Source organism: Pelecanus crispus, chromosome 8, assembly GCF_030463565.1.
Source record: "Pelecanus crispus isolate bPelCri1 chromosome 8, bPelCri1.pri, whole genome shotgun sequence".
NCBI lineage: Eukaryota > Metazoa > Chordata > Aves > Pelecaniformes > Pelecanidae > Pelecanus > Pelecanus crispus.
This window is the reverse complement of record NC_134650.1, coordinates 1401312-1416508: the sequence shown is the minus strand read 5'-3', so window position 1 is coordinate 1416508 and position 15197 is coordinate 1401312. Positions and strand designations below refer to the sequence as shown.

At 41.6% G+C, this 15197-nt stretch overlaps 1 protein-coding gene across 4 annotated transcripts in view; it reads right to left on the bottom strand.

The window, feature by feature from the left end:
• Positions 1 to 15197, bottom strand: part of NR3C1 (nuclear receptor subfamily 3 group C member 1) — a 70579-nt gene that overhangs the window by 17675 nt on the left and 37707 nt on the right. For all 4 annotated transcript variants that reach the window (XM_075714862.1, XM_075714864.1, XM_075714865.1 and 1 more), the window contains 3 exons: positions 9582 to 9745; positions 5443 to 5559; positions 407 to 685 (listed from right to left, as the gene is read on the bottom strand). In XM_075714862.1, the coding sequence (XP_075570977.1) occupies positions 407 to 685; positions 5443 to 5559; positions 9582 to 9745 (560 nt within the window). The remainder of the gene's footprint in view (positions 1 to 406; positions 686 to 5442; positions 5560 to 9581; positions 9746 to 15197) is intronic.

The window sequence follows — 15197 nt, the reverse complement described above, 5'->3', positions numbered from 1 at the left end:
CATCCACGAATGCAGACCCAGGCAAGCCGGCAGAGCAGCACCAGTCCACAGAAGTGAAGAGAACCTCATTGCTAAAGACATTCAAGAAACAATTATCTAAGAGGGGCAGCTAGAGCTAATAAAAATAGTTCTCTGTATTACTTTTAAAAACAAATCCCTATTTTAACAGGAATTTTAACACTCGGTGGTCAAAGGGCTCAAGTAAAATGACCTCACTTGTAACCCTAGTCAATAAATTTTTGCGTCTGTGTTTTTAATGCTTTTCCACCCCAGATGCATTCGAGACACGAATCAGCCCAGGTATTACTAAAACTTCATCTGCGAAGGCTTTGAAGGATACCGAACACGGAGACAGACTTTAAGTGCGACAGCCAGGCTGCACTTTGCCCTTGCACTTGCACATTACCTGGTATTGCCTTTGCCCACTTCACTGCAGCCACTACCTGCCGCCCTCCCAGCATGTTGAGAGTCGACATGATCCGCCAGCTGGAGTCGGGCACCGTGCTGTCGTAGCCCGAGTACAGCACCTCCGGCTCGATCACCTCCAGCAGCGAAACCAGGGTCGGGGTCAGCTGCGGCAGGGACGCAGGAACGATGCTCTTGTTTCCAGGGGTTTCAGAAACATCCCGCGTTCCCGGCACGTTCGTCTGCTGAATTCCTTTTATCTTCTTCTTTGTTTTTCGAGCTAGGAAAGTTTTGGTAAGTCACAGGTTAGATAATGGAAAGTGAGCACACAGCAATAAAACCGTAACGGAGGAAATGCTGCTTCCGTTTTCCTGCAGTTCTAGATCAGGCAGTTGAAACTTTTAAAGCATTTTTTCATAAATCTGCAAATAATTTCACTTCAATTCTAAGTAAACTTCCTGTGAAAATAAGTTTATTTTACGTTTTAATGAAAGTCACATTTACGTTAATGTTTCAAAATGTTGAGTAACGGCTGCAGGTAGTACAAACGCAAGGCCTCATCCTACAATTTGTTACATGCAAAATGTCAGTGCAACTTCACGTGGCAGCACGACACCTTGTCGGAAATATTTGCAGGACTGCAAACTTTGTAAGTTCCTTAAAATATGAAGTGTAGAAACCATACAGAAGAAAGGGAAAAATATATTTAATAGGTAAGAAGTTACTCAATCTCTTGAGCCAGGGAAAACATTTTTTTGAAAACGCTGGGCAGGAGGAGATTTTTCTCTGGCCAACTCTCTTGCCTATAAATCATTGCTGCGCAATTAAACCATAAAACTCATTCGCCAAATAAATAAAACATCACACAGAGATGTTAACTATAAACTACAAAAAGCTGGAGCAACAATTTTATTAGCATCTTGTCAATAACGGAGCCTCCTACTTGGCTGTCGGCTCTCCTGGATGCAGTCTGCTACACTGAACGCACTATTTAACCAAGACCAAAATGAAACCCAGCTCTTTTCCTGTCTCTCAATTAATTAATTGATTTCTGTTCTGGAACTTCCGAGATAAATCAGTAGCACATGAAAGCATCACGTAATGTGGTTTCACATTCAAAGTTTCTACTGACCGATTCAGAATCTCTGATCATCAGAAATGCACCAACTCTGTAGCTTAACAACATGTAAAATCCCCCTCCTGACCGCGCTTCTCCCACTGCCTAGGACAGAGACTTCAGAGACTAATTTCTAAAGACAAGAAATTCTCTACGGACCTTGTATAAATCGCATTTTCCCAAAGGCTCACCCACTGGCCACATTTGCCAAGACTGTCATGGGGGCACAGCAACAGTGATCTCCACGGAGCAACGAGCTGCTTGTTATTCTCATCTAGATTTTGAAATGGCTGCTCCAAAATCCTTTCAACATTCTGGCTTTTTTTTGCCCCATTATCCTTTTTCTCAAAAGCAAACGAACTGCTTTGACTTAAGTTTACATGCACATGCCTTCAGCTTAATGCAGACACCTGGTATGGAGTGTTTCCAGCCCAGAAAGTCTGGTAAAATTATAATCAAAAGAAATATATCTGATAAGACAAAGTATTACGCAAGAATTTTTATTAGGCTATGCTATTAGACCTGACTTTGATATATAGTTGTAACTCACAAAAAAGGAAGGTCGAGATAATGTATTTATTCACAATTTATTTTCAAATATAAAAATACCACAAATTTAACGCCAGCTCCTTAGGGCAAATTACAGAAGATAACCCATACAGATAAACTCGGCATGGAAATAGAAGCACCCAAGATCTTCTGTTAAAAACAAACAATCCCCCCCCGCAAAAACCCCAAACCCCCTGCAGTTCGGCATCCAGCGAGGTTGTACGGGCTTCTTACTTTATTGCACGCATTTCCTGCCCGCGGGGCGGCCGGCCGGCGCACGTGAACCACGCCGGCCGCGGCCGGGAGGCGACCAAACGTTCCCACCACCACGCGGGAGACCGTGCACCTCCCTTCTGAAAAGGGACCGGTAATGGCAAACCCCGCTGCAGTTACAGAGCAGGGCAATGAGTATTAGAAAGAGGAAGAGATCCTTCAAAAAACTGAAATACCTTCAGAATGAAGACGACAGAAAAACCCCATAAATTGCCAGCAGTTTAACTATAAAATGCAGTACAAAAGGCCAAAAAAAATATGAGATGACTTTTTACAGGCGTAAAACCTAACAATAAATCTTTTTTTTCAAACACAACAGAAAGAGAAAGGGTGCCAAAGAATGCCTAGGGTCAATTAATGATGAAAGCAGAATGAGAATTCAAAGAAATAAAGGCTATAGTACAAAATATCATTATTCTACCGTATAAATCTCCAGTACCTGCAGCTTGACAGTTGTACGCTTTTCCAGTCCCCTACACCCAAAAACCCCATGCAATAGAAACAATTCCAGACAGAGTGAGAAGTAGGGCCGAAGGCATGACTGATGATAAACCAGACTGCAATAGAAAATTATCAAGCACCATGCATCTAGCGCACAAGGAGCCACTTCTGTCTCAGCACAAGAGCAGGTAAGAATTAAAATACTGCATCGTAGATGTTGGGGTTTTTTTTAATTTATTTAAAAATAAGTTAGTCTTCTACCCATTGCCTAACAGTGAAATTCACTGTAGGTGTTAGAAACCTAGAGATATTCGAAATGTGACCAGACAGATTCATGGAAGAAGTCTACCAGCAAGTAAGGCTAAGTGAAAGGGGCCTGCGGACTGCCATGCTAGGATATTTTGATCTCTTGCTATTCATTAACTGGTTTGCTTATAACCATTATTTATGCACCGAGGATACACCTGATGACTTTTCAAAAAGAAATTACTGTCTAAAAAGTATGCAAATTTCATTATGCTTTAAACAACAGTAATTCCTGAACTGTGACCCTAAAGTAGCCAAGATAAAAGGAACTTTTTTTTAGTCTCTTCGGCATTTCACGCTGCCTTCCAGTTTTCTTTTCTACAAGTTCTTCTGTACAGCCAATTCACCATCTGTTCAGGTCTGTCCGATAAATCGTCGTTTTCATGGTTCTTCCATTTTTTTGCATTGCTGAATTTCTAGATCTCTTTTCCCTCTTAGTCATAAAAGCTCTGCCCCCCCCCCCCCGCCTTTTCCAACAGCTTATATACAATATCCATCCTCCAAAAAGTCACTGTTCTCTAGGATTCTCTGTGCCAAAATTCAGGCAAACAAACTATAGCTGGAAGGGCTCCAAACTATATGTGGAAAAGTGGCAAGTATCAGATGTCATTCAATTTTAATTTTCTTTGGTGCAGAAAGTCAACTCAAATAACACGTCCTAGAGCCTGAGATAGCTACATTGGCATCTACTTTAAAAGAGTTCATGCAAATTGATGCAGGAATGGAAAGGCTTACTATTAGAGTAATATACATAATAAGGCGCTTTATGCATATAGATAAATATATGAACACGATGTATGTATTTTGAAAACAACTACGGTGAGTAAAAATAGAAACAAGTCTTAAAACAAAAATGTATTATTTTCCACCTCAAAATGAAAACTGTGGTTTTTTGCACTATTCTGAACTTTCTTTAGGCTTTACTGTTGCCTCTGCTACTGGCCACACCCGCCCCAGCAGGACATTGCATCTTCCCACCTTGGGCACCAAGAATAGGCAAGTGGGCTACCCTGCTATTATCTCTGAAGCGCGAGGTCCAGCCCACCCGGGACTGTCTGACAAGCTAAATCTAGCTCCCGGGAGACACGTGTTGACAACCTCATGTACTTTAAGGATTTATTTTAGAACCCACTATTGTAGATTTTGGCTGTTAAGAGATGTAACTCACATCCTGCACAGAGATGACAGTAACGCTTCAACAAACCGACCAGCAACCTCCCCCCGCTCCTCCCTGCAAATCCCTACCATGAAGGACGGGATGTACTTGTAACTCGTCAGAGGAGGGGAAGCATTTTGGCCCGTTGGGTTTTTTCCCTTTGCTCTGAAGGAAGGGGCACGTAAAGCCACCTGCAGGGCAGAAAAACTGGGGTTTCGTCCTCCTGAGAGAGGTTGGAAGCAGAAGAGGAAGAAAGGACGTGCTAACATAGATGCCAGTACGAGTATCATCTAGCTCTTTAACATAACTCACCACTTACATTTTACCAAAGGATATTTTCAGTGACTGAAATGAAACTCTGTTCCTATTTGTATCTGACAAATACATTTTTGACATTTTTATTTTATCTGCCAGTTTTGATTATACAAGTACCACCATGATAACTATGCTAGTAAGTACTGCGTTCATCTCTACAGCTCAAGGAAAAAAAATATCAAGCATAAAATGTAGCTGACACTAATAAAAATGTTTTATGCCATTTCACAACTGCTGCTCAATCTCTAGTTGATGTGGTCTTCAGTTTCTCATAAGCCATCCAGGACTTAGTGGAGAATAAATATGTACTGGTACATTTAAATCTATTTATTCAACCTATCTTTTCTAGAGAGATTCCGACAGACATTTAAGAAGAATCCACAGCATGAACAAAAATAATTTCCTTGTCTTCAGTTTGAAAATACAAGCTCCACTCCAGCTTTACATCTGCGTCTCTGGGCTTTCCCTCTCATCTGTGGTTTCAGTGTCAGATCACTCCCCTGAGTACGGACAGGCAGGCGTCACACTTCCCTACAAGTTTTCCTAGAGTTCTGCTGTCTCAGAATCAGTGAAAAAGCAACAAGATACATGTGCTGACAGGAATAAAAAATAACTCAGTTTTGTGTGTATGACTCACTTCTGCTGAACATACTGAGAGACAGAGCAATTGAGTATGGATAGAAAAGTATAGGAGAAATTTCACCGTTAAAAAAAAAAAAAATCTTGCTTTTCATTAAAACGCTCATACACGCATAAAATGCAGTACTTGCTTTTAACATATTAAAGGGCTGCTCAAATAATTGCTTTAGCTTCATAAGCAGCGTGACCTTTATTGCCTAGGACTCAAACATAAAAAGGGGATTTGAGCATTTTAAGTTACCTTCGAGGTTCATGCCAGCTTGAAGACATTTCCGGTAGCGGCATGCTGGACAGTTTTTCCTCCGAATTTTGTCAATAATGCAATCGTTTCTCCCAGCGCACAGATAGTTGTGCTGCCCTGTATGCACAAAGACAAACAAAATAACCATAAGCGCTACAATTAGAGTAGTAGATGAAGCCACTCATTCTTTCAGCAACGTTAAGGATCTGGGGACTACCTAATATCTTTACTTACTGTACCTTGCCTCTTGCAAAAATAAGATCAGTATCCATCTGATTTCATGTATCTACACACCAAACGCATTTCTCACATTTAGACAGCAAAGCCAATAAATTCAGGAAGAAATCCTATTTTCTATTTGTTAACATCAGGCAAATTCTATTTTTACAACTGTTTCTCTCTTACATGCCTCAAAGCTATCTTCTATAGCATGTTTCCAATTTCCCTGAACAGTTTCACAGGAGATGTAAATAACATTCATAAACACATTTGGAAATGTCAGCATTTCTACAGATACAAAGACATAGCTTTCATCACTTCGAAAGTCATGAAACCCCCTCTTGTTTAACTTTAGAGTCTGAACTGGACAAACTAAGTTCTCTGACACTTTTATGGACTCACAGATTCAGAGCAAAACTGACCCTAGAAATATGGCAACTTGAGCTACATAAATTAACTGTATTCCTTAGTTAAGAGCAGAATAACAGAAGAGCAGTATCTATTCTTAATTATTTGAATATGAATACTTGCCTCAAGGTAACTTTAGAGAAAAGTATTAGTGAAAGATATATCCTTCTCTCAGACAGGGATCAAAAGCCAGATGTTTCTTTAGTTGGGAGAAAGCTGCTACCTAGGGCTTTTACACTGTATTTCAAAGTCCTGACAGTATAATAGCGAGAGAAACAAGCATATTTTCCAAACGCTGAGTTATTAACAACGGCGCCTAGGAGTCTTCTCACAGAAAAAGAGCACGGTTAGGGAATTTGTTTCAGGTCGGCTGTGAAAATGATGGGTAAGCAGAGTCCATTGCTATGGCTTTAGTCAAGCTTCTCCAGTGAAGTGTTCCAAGTCCCTTGACATTCCAAGGAACATTTTTCTGAATGAACCCCCCTTTCTTTTTCATTTGAAGAAGAGGAAGCCTTACTGACCCTTGTGTCATCTTTGTGTTTAAGATAACTTTGAAAACAGATCCGTGATTCAGGATTCTGTTTACCACTGGCGTACTAATATGTATAGAACAAATATACACGCACACACAGGTACTATAAATCGATGAATAGTTGTCATCACTGTAGCAGAACAGAGACTACAATCCCATGTCTCACAGAGATGTTCAACTGATAGTTTCACACAGTCAATACCGATGCTTCAGGAGATTTTCCCAAGCTGTTCCACTTTTTTTCCCCGTAACAAAGAGCTTCGTCTCTGTGAAAGTAGTTTGATTTATTTACTACTTACCTATTCTAGCCTTTTTTAGATGAAAGCTACGCTATTTCTTTGTATTACATTATATTAAATGTCACATGAACATTTTGTGGAAAAATGAAGGGAAGTTGATTCCACCTTCTGCTTCACGTTGTCTGACTGCTGCCCAGAGGACACGCCAGTTGCCCAAAGGAATGCATTTCCAAAACCAGACAAATATGCTTCACAAACAAAACATTGGTAAAAATTGATAGCGAGCAAATGGAGGTATTTCCAAGGAATTTACAGCAGATAGGAGCATTTTACAGAGAGGCCAGACACTCTTGAACGTTGCAGTGCCCGTAGCACAAGTCAGCGCCTGGGGCTCTAAAGCACTACGGTCTTTGCTCATCGGAGTGCACCGGCGTGTAAAAAGGTTAGAAATTGCAGACAAAGGGGTTTGGGAGATGGAATTAGAAAGGCTGAAGAAAAGGACAATCTGGAGCACAGGAGGAGGCAGAGGTGTTGGGGGAATGTGGCGGAGGGGAGGTGTGAGGCGAGGAAGCGAGGCGAGGAAGCGGAGGTGGGGAGGAGCGGCGAAGATCTGGGTTGCAGCAGGGTGGGGGTAACGTGCTGGGAGGTGAACGGGGTTGGTTCTGGAACCGAAGAAAATGAATCACGAGGGCTCTGGGCTCTGAAGCACCATGAAAATAAGAACTCGAACAAGATGGCTTTGGCCATCCTGGGTTCCTGAAGAAAGGCCTGTTTGCGTGAAGAACGGGGGGTAAGTATGCAGCTGATCTTCCACCTTCACCCTTCCTCTTCTCCTCTAGTTCTACTCTTTGCTGAAAGAAATACACTTTATATTGATTTTCTAGACACTGTTACTTTCAGTTTCTGTGACTGTTTCCGTTGCAGTACACATGCATGCAGACAAAGCTACAAAAAACAGTTTCAGGCTAAAGCCTGGATAACCAATGTGCCGAGTCAGCTCGATCTGTATACTAACAGGTGCCTGGCAGCTATTAATAAAAAGGATATTACAGAAACAGATTATTTTTACATATGTTCCTAATAAGAAAAATGCCTGTAAGAGACCAAGGCAAATTATTTGTTCCTTAACGTGAATACTAGAACTAACAGATCCTGGAAGAGCTCCTGAAAACATCCACAATATCTAATGGGAAGGATTACAGTTGGGATAATCTGTGGAACAATAAAAATGAAAGCGGAGGTAAGCCTTTGAGAAATTTATTGCAACTTTTCAGCTACAAGCCTGCTTACATCTTTAACATTAATACAGTCGATATAAGATGCGGCAAGTCGTATCACTGATCAAAAGGAATTACTGGGTTGATTTCTTCACGGCTCAATACTTTTGTGATTTGTTTAAGCTTGAGGACGGGCAAAACCATCGCTATGACATATATTCAGCTGCCATGACCTTATTTTAATCAAAGACACAGATGATTATTTGCTTCAGATAGAGCCTGGCTCTAAATGGGAGTGCAACTCCAGCCAGGACCAGGTGGGAGGCAGCGGGAGCCCAAGCAGCTGAGCGCTTTGCACTTGAGCTCACATTGTTTCTTGTTATACTTCAGAAACAGCTTCAGCTTCCCACAGAGCTGACATCCTTTCCCCTTGTGACTAGCAGGAACTGCGATACGAGCTTGACTTTTCCGATCCCTCCGAGAGGCTCTGCATTTCCATGGAGCTCCCCATTGCATCCAGGGAGCTGGGAACTGAGAGGAAGTGCTTCTTCTGAAAAACTGAATGGCGGCTTGTCTTTGTCAAAATAGCCTTCCCTCTTCTCCAGTGCAACCCAGCTTGCAAAAATGTTAGCAAAAAAATGACAGTCTGATTCACTTCAAAATACTCAGGAATGGCTGCATGAAGAAGTCATGAGACAGGAAACCCTGTAAGGCTGTAACTAAGAACGACATAATTTCAGAACAGAGGAATCACTATCCTTTCAGAGACACTGAGAACGTACGCTAACTTTTCTGCATCCGATACTGAAGCGAAGAGCCAGACATCGAGGTACAACCTCACTCATTACCTAATGGCTACTGATGCAGCCCCAAAACCACAGGTTACTTATTCTGCTATACACACTACAGATTCACATTAGTTTGCCATCACCTCTATTTTCTAGAACTATTTTCTTCCTGTGATTAGAGAGAAATCTTTATGATCCAAAACCACACATGTTCCTGTTCTCTAGCTACCCCTGCAGATACTCCGCGTGGACACGTATGTAATATAATCAATACTGGTTATAGGAAAAATCGTACAACTATCGTAATCTTGCATACAAGAGATTTATCAAGTTTCACATACAGTTTTATACACAAAACAGCTAACATTAAACGTAAAATCACAAACTTTACAAATCTAAGGCACACAAGTATCTGTATATAAATAGGACAAATAAACAAAAACAACAGTGAAAGAAAACGAAAGAAACAAAAAGCCAAGACAACAATACATCCTTTCACACTGTGAGTGAATAGGAGCATTTTATAAATGTAAATGGAATCTATGCTTCAGATAATCACACCATTATCGATGTTATTTACTATGAAAAGATCAGTGATACAATGGATGGGATTTTCCAGTAGGATTCTAGCAAAAACATGGATTCCAGTAAGACCAAATAGACCGGTTTGGAATGTGGATGATACGCATGTGGATTTTATATTTTTAAACAGCAAATTCATCAAAACATGTCTTACCTTCCACAGCTCTTTTGAAGAACACTTTGCAGCTGCCACAAGTAAGAACACCGTAATGGCACCCAGAGGCCTCATCGGAGCAAACAAGACAAAGCTTGGGAGGTGGTCCCGTAGTTGCTGAGGTGGTGGATGGAGAAGAGCTTACATCTGATCTTATTCCAGGGCTAAAAAGGAGCATAAAAATACTTTTAATTTAAGATCTATGGGATACTGGCAAACATAACACTCATAACTGCAAGAAACAGATTACCCTCACCCTCAAATACTACAGCTCCGCACACCAAGTTCACCAGACTCTGCAACAGTTAACCAATGAATTTTGTAAAACTTAAGTAAAGCCGTATGGATTTTTCACGGCCTGTTTGACTAGGGCAGGATTACTTCCCTGACACATCTCTGAAGCCAAGCGTCTTGCACAATTATCCTAGCCTTTAAAATTGACTCTTAAAACATGCTCTTATTCCATAGTTTTCATTACCATCCCATTCCCCGCAGTCTGCACCGAGTCCTACAAGAGTTTCCTTTCCAGTATCATCAGAGTTTTCTGCTGGGATGCTATTATGCAAGAAGCTGTGCAAATTAAAGTCATATATTGATCTATATCTACAGTAATAAATGATCATTTCACCCCAGCATTTTAGGAAAAGAGTATCTATTCCTACTTTCAGGATCTGGTTTTCCTACGTAAACATATAGGCCATCTACAAATGAAGGGTTAGTCCTTCAACAACAACAACAAAAAAATCACTGTTGGAACAATAAGCAATCTATCATGATCACCTCCAAGCTCCTTCTAATCACACACAACAGCGGTTGTGCCAAAGTTCAGAGGCTGATCTTATTCGGCATGTGTAGACAACACAGCCAAAACCCGACGCGTTACCTGTTGAAGGCTGCCTCGACACCTCCTGTTACAAGGCACATTTGAGTTTATTTTCATAAACTTTTAAAATGCAATTTCCATAGTGTATGCTTAACTAAAGTGATTTTCACAGAAAATTTTGTCCAACAGGGTTCCAGCCACTTTCCAGATGAAGCTAGAAAAGAACACTTTTTTTAGGACGTTGGTGCCTTTACTTGGGAACTCTCCAGAACATCCACGCTCCCTAATGTGGGCTTAACATTTGTATGTGGGCTGACTTTTGCATGGAAAATTCCTTTTCCTCTCCTCGAGAAAGTCTGACCAGATTTGGTCACACATTTTAAAAAGAACATAGTTCTCAAAGATCCACAAAAACCTTAAAATGCCAGCCCAAATTAAAGCACTCCAGCATCTGGGAGGCTTTACTCTTGAACAGGTCCCCTCCACGTGCCCCATCCCCAGGCAGCAGTTGAGGAATGGCCCGTCCGGTGATTCCAAAGACTTCTGCTGTCACGTTTGCTCGTAACGGCAGGGAGTTAGATAATAAAAGCAGACATAAGTAATGGGAACTCTACCACTCAAATACAGAAGGATAGAAGTCAAATCAGAATAAACATGTCAATGAAATCCACACTTTGACAAACATGGAACCAGAGGGCAGAAAAAGTGAAAATTGCTTGTGTTGGGGGAAAAAAATGAGACAGTACAGGCACGCAAAGCCCAAAGGTACATGTAGATGCCCCTAAAAATCAGAGCCTGGTATGAGCTAGGGGAGAAGGACCTGTATCTAAGCTAGAGCAGAGAGGGCTGAGCAGAAAAGTAAAAACCAGACAAGAACATAGCAACAGCTCGAACATGCTGGAATAGCTGTGGGAAGGAGAGAAGAGTAAGACCAGAACAAGGGTGGTGTGAAGGCTTCAATAGGAAAGGCTGGCAGTGGGAATGAAGTAGAATGAGTCAACCTTGAGGAAAAAGGGAAGAAAAAAGCCCACCCAGGAAAGAACACTTCTTTCCAGAACTTGGAAACGATCCGAAATCCGTCACACCACTCCTTTGCATTCAGAAAATACTTGTGAAATGCTACAACACTTCTACTCTATTACTCTACAAAGAGGCTGACAACCATCATTAGCTAGTCTGTCAACTCAAGTGGCAGTCACCAATAGATTGTAATCCTGTTTATGATCCATATGATGGCTTTTCTGTGTTGTCTAATTAATTTGCCGTCTTTTAAAGAGCAGAAAGCTATAATAAAACACTAAGGTTGCACAATCCAGCACTCAACATCCAAGCAATGGCAGAATATAATTCAACCCAGTTTCATTTGTTTGATGTCCTTACAAACATGCATCTTTACATGCTCATCCGAATTTCTCCAAAGCATGTCTGCCTTCCTCCATGCAGAGGCACTCCAGGAATGAATACTGTAATGATGGAAGCTGTCATTTGTGTGGCCCCGTCTCCTCTGATGACGAAATCGGCCGATAGAAGCTAATGGGTTTGCAGGAAAAGAAACCTCACGGTTAAGGAAGCTGAGGATTCAAACCTACTTCTGCCTCTCATCACAAAGCTGTGCGTGGTGGTGTTTGGTTAATAGAAACCAGCCTTTTCAGAAATCCTGCCTGCTTAACGCACAGCTTGAGATCTGGCGCATACTTGGAAGAAAGGCACGGCACCACCTCAAGGCAACGGAGCCCTGCTTCGAGCCGAGCGATGCCCGGCTCCTCTGGCTGAAGAGTCACTTCCCCGTCACGCAACTGGAACCAGCGCACATGCTGCACACAGACCGCACACGTACTGCGCATTTTGGGTGCTCCTGCCTTTCCCAGCAGATCCCAGCTCTACTCTGCATTGGGAGAGGCCAGCTCTCCGTTGCCCTCCGGGTTGCCTCGGGAAGGGCAGAGCAGACCCCCACCGCTGCCGGAGCGCTCCACGGAGCACCGCAGCCTGCTGCGGGATGCGGCGTCGCCCCCGGTGCCGGGCTGCAGCCTGCACGCCTCCTTCGCTCTGGGGCAGGTCTGCGATTCCACTAAGATTTCACAAGGAATCCAGAGACGAGAGGACAACCCCAGCCTCGAGAACCCATACTCGGTTCTTTGCTCCCTTGCAGCTTTCCTGTCCAATTAGACAAATAATTTTGACCACAAAGCTGTGCTTCCTTCCATGCAATGCATATATTACTTTCTTCTGTTGTTTGTTGTGTTTGCTTGGTTTTCCCCCCAGCTTACTGATCCATTTGGAAAAAGGAATTAAATTGTTTCTCCACTTTGTAGTTTCATATGCAAAAAAAAACCCCAAAACACCAAACAACCCCCCCATCACTTACCTCAAAAACAAACCACCCCCCCCATTAAAATCAATAACCACTGGCCAGTCAAAAGCTACTGTAAATTGCCTTATTTTCTCTAAAGTTTTAGGCCCAGTGGCTCCTCTTCTTACACCAAAAATCTCAGTTTAAACATTAAAATCATAGGCTCCCAGCCTGTATTTCAAATAAGGAATATGTAACTTGAAAGCTTCATTTCATTAAAATGATTAAAACCAGAAAAAGATGGAAACATCTTTCTATGCATAGTTTTGAAGACAGCTAATTTAGATACAAAAATTAAACTCTTTATGCCTTACAAATTTCTGACAAAAGCATTTTGAAGAAAACATTCATCAGCTGTCACAGAAACTATGGTAGCGCCAAACATATTCCACTGAAACTTTTCAATCACCTTTAATTTTTAAACAGGGCTCATTTTCTGTACCAGTACCATAGAAAATGTAATATGAGAAAGAAAACAGATGATATGACTTACAAAACTAAAAATAAATTATTACATTGATTAATAAAGCAGTAGCCAGCAATCTAATCTGGGCTTCTGGCATATCTTTTCAAGCCTGGCTATATCAGATAAGGCCAATATTTACTAACTGTGTGGAGAGCTGCCAGACACTGACAGTCCCCTGGTTGTGTAAAACACAATTTTGCTCGCCTGAAACATGGAGAACAGGAGGAACTACAGTGCATAAGGCCTCCTGCAAGAGCTACAACAAACCGGCTTGGGGTTTAATATAAATCTTTCACCTATGAAGTTTCATGTAGTAAAGACAAAAAACCACTTCCTATGGAAGAGGTAAGGGAGGGAAGTTACACTGCGAGATAATATAATAATAAAAGTCACCTTTCAGTTATTTGCAGAAATGTTTTTAAAGTCAACAAAAATCTAGTAAACTATGGTTCTTACCTAAATAAAAAAAAATATCAAGAAGCACAGATTTGGGGGGGGAGAATCCAAATTTTAAGGGTTCAAAATTTGTAAAAACTTTAATTAAATTTTATTTTGGGAGGCAAGGTGTTATTTGTTTAAGGGTACTAAGCTCCATTCCCATGTACTTTCAGAAACTATTTATATATAACCTAGTTTCATTCGTTTGTGTACATACATTTACCGTTTCCAGTCAAGGAAACATACGGGGGCAAAATGGAAAGACTTAAAGAAAAGAAGATGCAGCTACGGTAGTGAGCTCTGTAGAAATCAAGCTGTGTCACCAAAGCCATTTCTGCGTTAATCATTCACCAGAGATTTTCAAACCAGGCTCAAGGTTCAAACTTAATAAAGTCGGGTGTGGTAACGTTTATGGTGGTGTGAAGTTTTCCTCTCTCGGGGTCCCCGTCCGCCGCGGGTCACGTCGTCCTCCCGCGGCGGCCGGCGGCCAGGGCCGGGTGAGCCAGTCACACCAGCACCACGCCGCGCCGGCGCAGCTGCTGGCGCCGGGATATGGGATACGGGGACCATCAGACTCACAGCCTTGCCATCAGCTGTGAACGTTTGAGCGGAGATTCGCTCTTCTGAAGAAGCCTTCCTCCAGCGCAGTGGTTCATCACTGCAGAAAACATTTGCTTCTTCCTCTTTCTGCTTTCTTCTGTCTTTACCGTGAAGAATACAAAACCTCCACCACACAACACAGAGTACACACGCTCCCATATGTTGAACTCACTAACATTATTTTAAAAATACACTACCTTCCTGTTACGTTATTAAACAAAAAAAAAATCTCTAGTGAGATAACGAAGAGACGAATACTTTCAGCAACTAAAATTATCGGTCCTTTACAGCCTACAACTGACAACTCTTTGATGAAAGCTTAGGGTCATCAGCCTCAATCGATCTTGTCCAAGACCATGCCCAGCCCTAGCGTTCTTCTGCTGAAGGGTAAATTTTTTTTTTAAATGCAAAATAAATTAGCACCACCGGCAAGTTACACACATGCAAGGAGAAGAGAACTTGGTTAACAATTCAAAAATTAACTGCATTTAAGGAAAATGGCTGCAAGCTACAGAACAGGAGAAGCAGCATCTCGGGAAATCTGTGGGGCTGCTAGGCAAAGAAGCAGCTGTCACCGTAGTAATTTTCACCTTAAAAAAAAAAAAAAAATCTACCCTGAAGAAAAATTCAGGGGAAATGCATAACACAAGTTCTTTTCAGACACACAGACAACTAAGTTATTCCCTGGTGTTATTATAAACTACAAAACCAGAACACTTGCAACTGGCTCCTAAAAACCTGTAAGAAAATGTTATTCATGTCCAACTGCCAACTCTGAGGAAAGGAACGGATGCAATATGTCTAGGGTTGGAAGAAACAGCTCACAATTTCACTATATTTTGACTAGTCTTTTGATAAGACTATTCATTTTGCTCCAACTTCTTATCTAACGCTTCACACATACGAGTTGCGTTCGCTCATGACGTACGCGGACCGCAA